Here is a 12,352-nt window from a genome sequence, read left to right as displayed (position 1 = left end):
TAGTTTTGGAAGTTTTAGCCACAACAGTCAGAGAAGAAAAAGAAATAAAAGGAATCCAAATTGAAAAAGAAGTAAAAATGTCACTGTTTGCAGATGACATGATACTATAGACAGAAAATCCTAAAGATGCCACCAGAAAACTACTAGAGCTAATCAATGAATCTGGTAAAGTAGCAGGATACAAAATTAATGCACAGCAATCTCTTGCATTCCTAAACACTAGCAACAAAAAAATCAGAAAGAGAAATCAAGGAAACACTCTCATTTACCACTGCAACAAAAAGAATAAAATACCTACAAATAAACCTACCTAAGGAGGCAAAAGACCTATATGCAGAAAACTATAAGACACCGATGAAAGAAATCAAAGATGATACAAACAGATGGAAAGATATACCATGTTCTTGGATTGGAAGAATCAACAATGTGAAAATAACTGTACTACCCAAAGCAATCTACAGATTCAGTGCAATCCCTATCACATTACCAATGGCATTTTTCACAGAACTAGAACAAAAAATTTTACTATTTGTATGGAAACACAAAAGACCCTAATAGCCAAAGCAATCTTGAGAAAGAGAAACGGCACTGAAGGAATCAGGCTCCCTGACTTCAGACTATACTACAAAGCTACAGTAATCAAGACAGTATGGTACTGGCACAAAAACAGAAATATAGATCAATGGAACAGGATACAAAGCCCAGAGATAAACCCACACACATATGGTCACCTTATCTTTGACAAAGGAGGCAAGAATATACAATGGAGAAAAGACAGCTTCTTCAATAAGTGCACCTGGGAAAACTGGACAGCTACATGTAAAAGAATGAAATTAGAACAATTCCTAAAACCATACACAAAAACAAACTCAAAATGGATTAAAGACCTAAATGTAAGGCCAGACATTATAAAACTCTTAGAGGAAAACATAGGCAGAACTCTCTTTGACATAAATCACAGCAAGATCTTCTCTGACCCACCTCCTACACTAAGGGAAATAAAATCAAAAATAAACAAGTGGGACCTAACAAAACTTAACAGCTTTTGCACAGCAAAGGAAACCATAAACAAGACAGAAAGACAGCCCTCAGAACGGGAGAAAATATTTGCAAATGAAGCAACTGACAAAGGATTAATCTCCAGAATTTACAAGCAGCTCATGCAGCTCAATATCAAAAAAACAACCCAGGGGCTTCCCCGGTGGCACAGTGGTTGAGAGTCCGCCTGCCGATGCAGGGGACATGGGTTCGTGCCCTGGTCCAGGAGGATCCCACATGCTGCGAAGCAGCTGGGCCCGTGAGCCATGGCCGCTAAGCCTGCGCGTCCGGAGCCTGTGCTCCGCAAGGGGAGAGGCCACAACAGTGAGAGGCCCGCGTACCACACACACACACACACACAAAAACCAAAAACAAACAAAAAACCCCAACCCAATCCAAAAATGGGCAGAAGACCTAAATAGACATTTCTCCAAAGAAGATATACAGATTGCCAACAAACACATGAAAAGATGCTCAGCATCACTAATCATTAGAGAAATGCAATCAAAACCACAATGAGAGGGCTTCCCTGGTGGCGCAGTGGTTGAGAGTCTGCCGGCCAATGCAGGGGACACGGGTCACCTCACACCAGTCAGAATGGCCATCATCAAAAAATCTACAAACAATAAATGCTGAAGAGGGGGTGGAGAAAAGGGAACCCTCCTGCACTGTTGGTGGGAATGTAAATTAATACAGCCACTGTGGAGAACAGTATGGAGGTTTTTTAAAAAACTAAAAATAGAACTACCATATGACCCAGCAATCCCACTCCTGGGCAAATACCCTGAGAAAACCATAATTCAAAAAGATACATGTACCACAATGTTCATTGCAGCACTATTTACAATTGCCAAGACATGGAAGCAACCTAAACATCCATCGACAGATGAATGGATAAAGAAGGTGTGGCACATATATACAATGGAATATTACTCAGCCATAAAAAGGAATGAAATTGAGTTATTTGTAATGAGGTGGATGGACCCAGAGTCTACCATACAAAGTGAAGTAAGTCAGAAAGGGAAAAACAAATACTGTATGCTAACGCACATATATGGAATCTAAAAAACCGGTACTGATGAACCTAGTGGCAGGGCAGGAGTAAAGACGCAGATGTAGAGAACAGACTTGAGGACACAGAGCGGGAAGGGGAAACTGGGACAAAGTGAGAGAGTAGCACTGACATACATACACTACCAAATGTAAAATGGATGGCTAGTGGGAAGCTGCTCCACAGCACAGGGAGATCAGTTCGATGCTTTGTGGTGACCTAGAGGGGTGGGATAGGGAGGATGGGAGGAAGCCTCAAGAGGGAGGGGATATGGGAATATGTGTACACTTACAGCTGATTCACTTTGTTGTACAACAGAAACTAACACAACATTGTAAAGCAATTATAATCCAATAAAGATTTTTTTTAAATAATATATAAAAAAAGAAACATAGGCAGAACATTCTTTAACATAAGTCACAGCAATTATTTTTTTAGATCTGTCTCCTCAGACAAAGGAAACAAAAGCCAAAATAAACAAATGGGACCTGATTAAACTTGAAAGCTTTTGCACAGCAAAGGAAACTATCAACAAAACAAAAAAAATGAGACTTCCCTGGTAGCACAATGGTTAAGAATCCACCTGCCAATGCAGGGGACATGGGTTTGAACCCTGGTCCAGGAAGATCCCACATGCCGCACAGCATCTAAGCCCGTGTGCCACAACTACTGAGCCTCCGCTCTAGAGCCCATAAGCCACAACTACTGAGCCCGCATGCCACAAGTACTGAGCCCACACGCCTAGAGCCCATGCTCTGCAGCAAGAGAAGCCACTGCAGTGAGAAGCCCGCACACCGCAATGGAGAGTAGCCCCCGCTCGCTGCAACTAGAGAAAGCCCGTGCGCAGCTATGGAGACCCAATGCAGCCAAAAATAAATAAATTAATTAACTTTAAAAAAAAAAGAAATACAACTGATTTTTTAAAAAACCTACTGAATGGGAAAAATATATTTGCAAATGATACGACTGACAAAGAGTTAATATCCAAATTACATAAGCAGCTCAAACAACTCAATATCAGAACAAACAACCCAATTAAAAAATGAGCAGGAGACCTGAATAGACATTTTTCCAAAGAAGATATAGTCTTCTATATCTTCTTGTGCATGTTGGCTAGTCTTCTTATAGTCAACATGTACATGAAAAGATGCTCAACATTGCTAATCATCAGGGAAATGAAACCAAAACCACAATGAGATATCACCTCACACCTGAAGAATGGCTGGTGTCAAAAAAACCACAAATAACAAAGGTCAGTGAGGACGTGGAGAAAAGGGAACCCTACTTACCCTGCTGGTGGGAATGTAGATTAGTGCAGCCACTATGGAAAGCAGTATGGAGGTTCTTCAAAAAAGTAAACATAGAACTACCATATGAACCAGCAATTCCACTCTTTTTTTCTGCCACGCCATGCAAGATCTTTGTTCCCTGACCAGGGATCGAACCTGTGCCCCCTGCAGTGGAAGCACAGAGTCCTAACCACTGGACTGCCAGGGAATTCCCAGCAATTCCATTCTTGAGTATATATTCAGAGAAAATAAAAACACTAATTTGAAGAGATACATGCACCCCAATGTTCATAGCAGCATTATTTATAATAGCCAAGATATGAAGCAACCTAAGTGTCCATCAACAGAAGACTGGATAAAGAAGATGTGGTATATAATGGAATATTACTCAGCCATAAAGAAGAATGAAAATTTTGCCATTTGCAACAACATGGATGGACTTGGAGGACACTATCCTTAGTAAAATAACTCAGACAGAGAAAGACTGTATGTTATTACTTATATGTGGAATCTAAAAAATGATACAAATGAATGACTATAACAAAATAGAAAACAGACACACAGATGTAGAGAACAAACTAATGGTAAACAGTGGGGAGGGGGATGGAGGAGGAACAAGATAAGAGTAGGGGACTAAGAGGTACAAACTACTATGTATAAAATAAATATGATACAAGGATATATTATACTGCACAGGGAATATAGCAAATATTTTATAATAACTTTAAATGGAGTATAATCTATAAAAATATTGAATCACTATGTTGTACACCTGAAACTGATATAATATTATAAATAAACTACACTTTAAAAAAAAGGTGTCTATTGGGGCTTCCCTCGTGGCGCAGTGGTTGAGAGTCCGCCTGCCAATGCAGGGAACATGGGTTCGTGCCCCGGTCCGGGAAGATCCCACATGCCGCGGAGCGGCTGGGCCTGTGAGCTATGGCCGCTGGGCCTGTGTGTCCGGAGCCTGTGCTCCACAACGGGAGAGGTCCGCGTACCGCAAAAAAAAAAAAAAAAAAGGTGTCTATTATTTGATCAAAACAATTAAAGAAATTGTGCCTTAATAATAGTAATTAATGCAAGAATAGTAACTCCATTTTCTATTTCCTATTGCCACCTTTGTTCTGGGCAATTTACAAGCCCAACAGAAGGAATTTTAGCCACTTCTGGGGTGTGACCTTATAGCAGTGATCTTTGTTAGTTTGTTTTGAGCGTACACATTTTTTAAAATTATAAGTGTTGTGGGGCTTCCCTGGTGGCACAGTGGCTGAGAATCTGCCTGCCAATGCAGGGGATGTGGGTTTGAGTCCTGGTCCAGGAAGATTCCGCATGCCACAGAGCAGCTAAGCTCGTGTACCACAACTAGTGAGCCTGTGCTCTGGAGCCTGCGAGCCACAACTACTGAGCCTGCATGCCACAACTACTGAAGCCCGCGCACCTAGAGCCCATGCTCTGCAACAAGATAGGTCACCATAATGAGAAGCCTGCACACCACAATGAAGAGTGGCCCCCTCTCGCTGCAACTGGAGAAAGCCCACGCACAGCATGGAAGACTCAACGCAGTCAAAAATAAATTAATTAAATAAATTTTTTAAAAAAGTGTTGTGATATCGTGATATCTATCACATATAGAATGCATAAACAAGGTCCTACTGTATAACACAGGGAACTGTATTCAATATCCTGTGATAAACCATAATGGAAAAGAATATGAAGAAGAATGTGCGTGTGTGTGTGTGTGTGTGTGTGTGTGTGTGTAACTGAATCACTTTGCTGTACAGCAGAAATTAATACAACATTGCAAATCAACTATACTTGAATAATTTTTTTTTAAAAGTGCTGTGTTGACTGTAAGAAATTTAGGAAGCACTGAAAGCAATGGAAAAATAATGTGGAATCCCTCAGTCCCCCAAAGAAAAACTTAAGAGAAAAAAAAAAGTCTTAGTCTGTAAAAATCGCTTTAAATTGAGAGCCTCACTGCTAAAGAAAAGCTTCATCCTTCAGCTGACAAAAAGTTGTTTTAGATCACTAATTAAAACAAAACATACATACAAAAGATAACTCAAAAAATTTTAAATCCTTACAGAACTCTCAGGCCCTTGAGGAAATATCCAGTGACTCTCAATCTGAGAAACAGTGGAACTAGTGCTAAGAAAGGTTTCACAGCCATAACTTTTCTTTTGTCTTAATTCAGCACCATCTTGGTTACATCTTTGGTGTTCAACTCCCTGGAACACCAAACCAAAACAAAGAGATATCATAGAATCCACGCTTTCAAGTTTCTGTGTTTCCATTCTTGGAAGACAAAAGTCTTGAGGGCTCTAACTCACTTTATTTATTTATTTATTTTTAAAAATTTTACTGGGACTTCCCTGGTGGCATGGTGGTTAGGAATCTGCCTGCCAATGTAGGGGACACAGGTTCAAGCCTTGGTCCGGGAAGATCCACATGCCGCGGAGCAACTAAGCCCATGTGCCACAACTACTGAGCCTGAGCTCTGGAGCCCGTGAGCCGCAACTACTGAGCCCAAGTGCCACAACTACTGAAGCCCACATGCCTAAAGCCCGTGCTCCACAACAAGAGAAGCCACCGCAATGAGAAGTCCGCACACCGCAATGAAGAGTAGCCCCTACTAGCTGCAACTAGAGAAAGCCCGCACACAGCATCGAAGACTCAACGTAGCCAAAAATAATAAATAGATTTATTTAAAAAAAAAACTTTATTGAAGTATTGGTCTATTGGTCCTATACAGTAGGACCTTGTTGTTTATTCTAACTCATTTTAAACCACAAAATTCAACAAAGATTCTAAGGGCGATAAGAAAGGCTGACAAAGTGAGACAAATTTAAGTGATGGCAGATGGCAAAAGAGACAGAAAAACAAAGCGGGATCTGAAAAAGCAGACCTTGCGCTGACCAAGAGCCTTAAAATACATCAAAAAAAAAAAAAACACTCATGAGCATCCATCCCTAAGAACAGCATGAATTACAGCAGAAGAACTGACCCAGTGTCACCAATAAAAGATTAAATTATGCATAATATACCCTCCCTCTCTGGGAAGGCAGGGAAATAGGTACATGGGTATTTTGGAAAGTTGCCAGTGAAAATGAAACCTTAAACTTAGGGAACCAGGCAATTAAAAGTTAAAAGGGACTTTAGGGTTTGCCTCTCTTCTAACAGCATACTGAGTAAAAGAGGTTGTTAGGAACTCTCAGTGGTTCTCAGTGCTGGTTGTGCACTGGAACTACTGGGATGCTTTAAAAATACTGATGTCTGGGCCCATCCCCAGAGATTGTGATGTAATAGGGCTGGGGTGCAACAAGGGATTGATTAGGATTTTGGTTTTTCTTTAAGCTTTCCAGGTGATTCTAATGTGCAGCCAACTGGGGGAGGCAGTTAAAGGAAATACACAAAAGTTGCCCAAGTCAACTAAACTTTTTTTTTTTTAATGAGATCTTCGTTCCTTGACCAGGGATTGAACTGGAGCCCACGGCAGTGAAAGCGCCGAGTCGTAACCACTGGACTGCGAGGGAATTCCCTCATCTAAACTTCTAAGAGCAATCGAGACCCCTAGGGACAGCCTTTCATGGGCACAGCCAACTCCCCTCAGGTCCCATGACTGCACACCCATGTTCTGTCTGACCCAAACCACACCCAACTCAAACACAGAGTTTATCTTAGGGTGTCTGCCCTCAAGGAGACCACCTTCCTGCTTCCCTTTCAGCTGATGCCTCAAGAAAGGAGCACACTCTTAAGAAAAGCTTCCTGTAGAAACCTCTGTGAGAATAACATGTTTACAGGTGTTGAGAGACAATCACTTAGTGAATTGGTCATTAGTTCAATAGTTCAAAACTATTTACTTTGTCCTTTCAATGTGACTCGCATGGGGTTGGGGGCAGGGCAGATGGTTAAAAGTTGACCAAGATGAATAAAAGAGGGGTGGGCAAAAAAGGTGATATAGATTATCCACTTGCCCTGGTCTGAGCCATTCCAAGACTCAGGCCTGAAAGTCTGAAGTTAACCTACTGGGCTCTTGACTCACCTGGTGTACCCATGACCATGCCGCCTTTGGTAGATGTCTTTTTTAGGTGATAGGCTCTTACTTCGGCCTCTGTCTCTCCTATTTACCTTAGAGTTGTGCCTGTAACAGACACAGAGGGCAGAGAGGAGAAGAGCTTTTTCAATACAGTGGCTTGTATCATGTCCCTCAAATGATGGAAGAAAAGCTAACAGTTTTAGAACTATAATCCAAATTGAAGAAAATAGAGGGAAGAAGTGGAAGAAAAACAAAGGCATAAGGATACATAAGATTTGATATTAATCTCACTCTAGAGATTCCACATATATAAATATGTAGTTCTAGGGGTCTGAGCTTTACATTAAAAAAAAAAGTAAAGATAATAACAAAGCAAAGACATTTGGAAGAGCTGATGAACAGACATCGCTAAAAGCAAATACCAGCTGTAACCAGGCCCCCACATACACAGGTTATTTCCCGCTGAATTCCCATACTCACGGTTTGCTTGGCCTTGGGGACCGTGACCTTCTGCCCGGGGATCGAGACCTCCTGTCCCGAGACCCTGCTTCTCTGGTGCTCTTCTTGTTGCCATGTCTGGGAGGTGAGGGAGAGGAGCTTCTGGACCTGGAGTAATTCTTCAACCCACGCACTCGCTTTTGCTCAGCTGTCAGAGGACCCTGCAGTCCCTGGCTATGGTCAGAGTTCCTGACCTATATCATCAAGGAAAGGAAGAAAAGTTATTCATAGGAAAATCTAGCAGCTCAGGAGAAGATGCAGTGAAACAAGAAAATGAGTAAGCACTGAGGTTCTGTAAGGAGCCAACTGGGTATACCGATCCCATCACACAGTTATCACTGAGAGCTGTATAAACTTAGGAAAGTTATCCTCAGAACGCCCTAAAAGGATGTATCACCCAACCACCTAAATTGGCTTGGCTCTTTGCTACAGCCGAAGGAGGAGCAGGAGGCAGAATACGGAGGACAGGACCTCAGGTTAAACATACTCAGGGGAAAAAAGGAATCCAGAGGGATGTACATTAATCAAAAAGTCATCAACCCTTAACATGTACGCATTTCATGTAAGTTATATGCAGAGGGATGCACGGAATGCCTAAATGCCCACTGGTAGTTTAGCCTCTCTGCTCAGAGGGCCCTCAGCCATAGTCAGAGGCTCAGGGATAAGGAATGGGCCTGTTCTCCAGTCTGTGCTGCCCAAACTCCCTTCTTTCCGCACGTCTGATTGGCTGCTAAATATGCTCTGTGTCCAAAAAGGTACCCAGGTTGGCACGTTCCAGTCCCACAGTCACTCCCTTTGAGAAGCCCATATCCTTACCTGTAAGCCATATCCAGGGACTTTGGACAAAACAGGGGAAGAATTTGCCATCTTCTTTTGAGATCTAAGAGATTAAAACACATATTCATTGAAAAAGAAAATGCCTAAAGGTCCAGTTTACAGCTCTTGTGCTGAGACGTGCTTCCTGTTTCAAACGTGACCTCTCCCACCTCCCGGCTCTCACATGGGAGTGTGTTTCTCTATCTTTGCGGGAAGATGTATCAGCACAGTCATGTTTTTACTGAGAAAAACCGTGGGCCTTGCTTTTCAGCCCCAGCGCCCGAGCACATTCTCCTCTCACCTCGTGCTGCTATTCTAGGGACTACGAGTGAGTCAGCAGAGACAGCGCTGGCGGCTCCCGCAAAGGAGACACACAGAACAGGTCCAGATGGGCCCATTAATGCATTTGGAAAAAAAAAAAAAAAAGCCTCCATAAAACCCACGTAAGTCTTGCAGGAATCAAGAGCTGAGATGAAAGTCATATCCAGGACGTCTGACCTAAGACTGACACAGCTACAGCCAGCTCCCCTGGGGGTTTCGCCAACTCCTCCAGGAACTCAAGTGCTAGCTGGCCAGCTCTGGGGGCAGAGGGCCGGTGTGCAAGTGTTCTCCACTGAACCCCCAGAACCTGGTGGCTCCTGGCCCGGAGCAGGTATTCAGTTCGTATCTGTGGAATGAATGAGTGAGTGAATCAAGGTGCAGGACGCCGTTCCACACACTCACCTCTCCCGGCCGTGCTCATCCTCGCTGCTGCAACGATCGCTGCCTGAGCTTCTGTGCTTATGTTTCTTGTGCTTCTTTTTCTTCTCCTTCTTTTTCTTCTTCTCCTTTTTTTCCAGACTCATTTGCAACTAGAAAATGTCCAGAACATAACCACGCAAGATTACTGGGACCCCTGTTAGTCCCTCTGAGGGGACAGGGTCATGGTAAACTACCTGCCTCCAGGCCTCAGGGTCTACAGGGGTCCAGGACATGATCAGACGTCCCCTGTCGACAAGAGTGGAGGGTCTGGACCCTGGCTGTGCACAAACACCCCTAGACTACTGAACAGACTCTCTGGTGGGTGGGGCTGGGAATCTGTGTTTTGAAACAGTCCCCAGAACCACTGCTTAGGAATTCCCATTTGTCAAAAGACTGCAACTCTGCTGACAGTAATCAGGGACCGCAAGATCAATCTTTAAATTTCCCTTACCAACTAATCCAAGGAACAATCACATAATATGTCACATGAGTGATGAATACCACCTAATCAAGCCTAAAGGCTTGATACCACCTGATCTCCTGAACACACTGCATGATCATGCTTTCCACAGGCATATCCCAATACCCCTCTTTTTCTGGAAGAATGATATAACATGCTGTTTTTCCAACCAAAAGACATAAAAGAGAAAAATCAAGCATAATTAAGCTTTATATGTTAAGATTGCACAAAATCACCAGGAGAAGGTCTCTAAAAGACAAAAATGTTTAAAGCCATGCTGCTTTCCCTCTCGTAAGAGTAAATGGAGAGGAGTTTTCATGTTAAGTAGCTCTTGATGCTTATTTGATGTACTACTTACCAATTCTTTGATTTTCTTCATTTTCACAGGATTATTCAATACCTCTCTTTTTTTCTCTTCTTCTTTCTTCCTAAAGAGAAGTTATAAAAATCATGATTCTTTCTTTCAGAAAAGGGGATTAAACCATTCATTCTACTCTCCATAATTCTATACAGCAATCTTTTTTCTCAGTGCAGGCAGACAGGCCCCATGGTGCAATCTGCATGATTCTGTGGAAGCCAGAAATCTTTCCCAAATCTGCATAAGGGATTGACTATTGTGGGGAAAGTTCACACTGGTTCCCTGTTGTGCAAGAAAGTGAGTTTGGTCTGTTGCTTATTAAGCTTCATGCTCAGGGCTTCCCAGCTGGTCAAGTAAATGTATGTCATCTTGTGTATCAAACGTATGCAACATTTCAATACTACCTCCACTGTTTAGCATGATAACCCCTGGGAAATAAACAGAATGGATACCTCTTTCAAGAAGTCTTACTCTCACATAGGGTTCATAGGAGGGTAAACTGGTCAACCTTCCCGGAGGACAATTCGGCAACATTTATCACAGCCTGTACATACTCACAAACTCTTTAGTCTTACAAATGCTTCCTCAAGAATTTGTTACTGAAAGGATATAATCAAGGAAGGTCACTAAAAAGGTGTTCATGTTATAACAATGAAAACTTGGAAACAAGTTAGGGATCCAACAGGAGAATATTAATAAATTATGGTAGAGACTTCCCTGGTGGGCCAGTGGTTAAGAATCCGCCTTCCAATGCAGGGGATGCAGGTTCAATCACTGGTCAGGGAACTAAGATCCCACATGCTGGGGCAACTAAGCCCACACACCACAGCTAGAGAGCCCACGCACCACAATGAAAGATCCTGCGTGTCGCAACTAAGACCTGATGCAACCAAAAATAAATAAATAAAAAATTTAAAAAACAAAACAAAAAAAAAGAAAGGGAAGGTGTCAAAAAAAATGTTTTAAAATAAATAAATAAATTATGGTATATCCATACAATATAGATACTAAAAATGATGTGACAGAAGTATAGTCAGCAACACAGAAAAATGTCCCATATATATGACTAGGTGATAAAAAGGAGTTTATAAAATAATATGCACAATATTTGTACACCAATGTTCATAGTAGCATTATTCACAATAACCAAAAGGTGGAAATAACCCAAATGTGCACGACAGATGAATGGATTAAAAAATGTGGTATACACATGCAACGGAATATTATTCAGCCTTAAAAAGGAAGGAAATTTTGATACATGCTACAACATGCATGAACCTTGAGGACATTATGCTAAGTAAAATAAGCCAGTCACAAAAAAACAAATATTGAAAGATTTCAACTTTTATGAGGTTCAGAATAGTCCGACTCATAGAAATGTAAAGTACAATAGTTGTTCCCAGGGGCTGGGGGGAAAAGGAAATGAAGAGTTGTTGCTTAATGGATACAGATTTTCAGTTATGCAAGATGAAAAACTTCTGGAGACTGGTTGCACAACAATTTGGATACCCTTACTACTGAACTATATATATACTTAAAATGGTTAAAATGGTAAATTTTATGTCATGTGTATTTTACCACAGTTTTTAAAAAGAAGGAAATTCTGACACATGCTGTAACACAAATGAACCTTGATGACATTATGCTGAGTGAAATAGGTCAGTCACAAAAGGACAAATACCATATGATTCCACTTATATGGGTAACTACAGTAGTTACATTCATAGGGACAGAAAGTAGAAGTGGCTGCCAGGAGCTGGGAAGAGGAGAGAATGGGGACTTACTGTTTAATGAATATAAGGTTTCAGTTGTGAAGATGAAAAAGTTCTGGAGAAGGACAGGTAGTGGTGATGGTTGCACAATGCTGTGAATATACTTACTGCCACTGAAATGTACACTTAAAAATAGTTAAAATGGGACTTCCGTGGCGGCGCAGTGGTTAAGAATCTGCCTGCCAATGCAGGTGACATGGGTTCGAGCCCTGGTCCAGGAAGATGCCACATGCCACGGAGCAACTAAGCCTGTGCACCACAACTACTGAGCCTGTGCTCTAGACCCCACG

The 12,352-nt window shown here is 41.9% G+C and overlaps 1 protein-coding gene across 1 annotated transcript in view; it reads right to left on the bottom strand.

Moving 5' to 3' along the window:
- Positions 1–12,352, bottom strand: part of CWC25 (CWC25 spliceosome associated protein homolog) — a 33,179-nt gene that overhangs the window by 9,506 nt on the left and 11,321 nt on the right. The window contains exons 4-8 of the mRNA XM_030840201.2: positions 10,291–10,360; positions 9,455–9,582; positions 8,732–8,795; positions 7,898–8,109; positions 7,424–7,522 (exon numbers count right to left, since the gene is read on the bottom strand). Coding sequence (XP_030696061.1) covers positions 7,424–7,522; positions 7,898–8,109; positions 8,732–8,795; positions 9,455–9,582; positions 10,291–10,360 — 573 coding nt within the window. The remainder of the gene's footprint in view (positions 1–7,423; positions 7,523–7,897; positions 8,110–8,731; positions 8,796–9,454; positions 9,583–10,290; positions 10,361–12,352) is intronic.

This window comes from Globicephala melas, chromosome 20 (genome assembly GCF_963455315.2).
Source record: "Globicephala melas chromosome 20, mGloMel1.2, whole genome shotgun sequence".
NCBI lineage: Eukaryota > Metazoa > Chordata > Mammalia > Artiodactyla > Delphinidae > Globicephala > Globicephala melas.
This window is presented reverse-complemented; position numbering and strand designations above follow the sequence as displayed.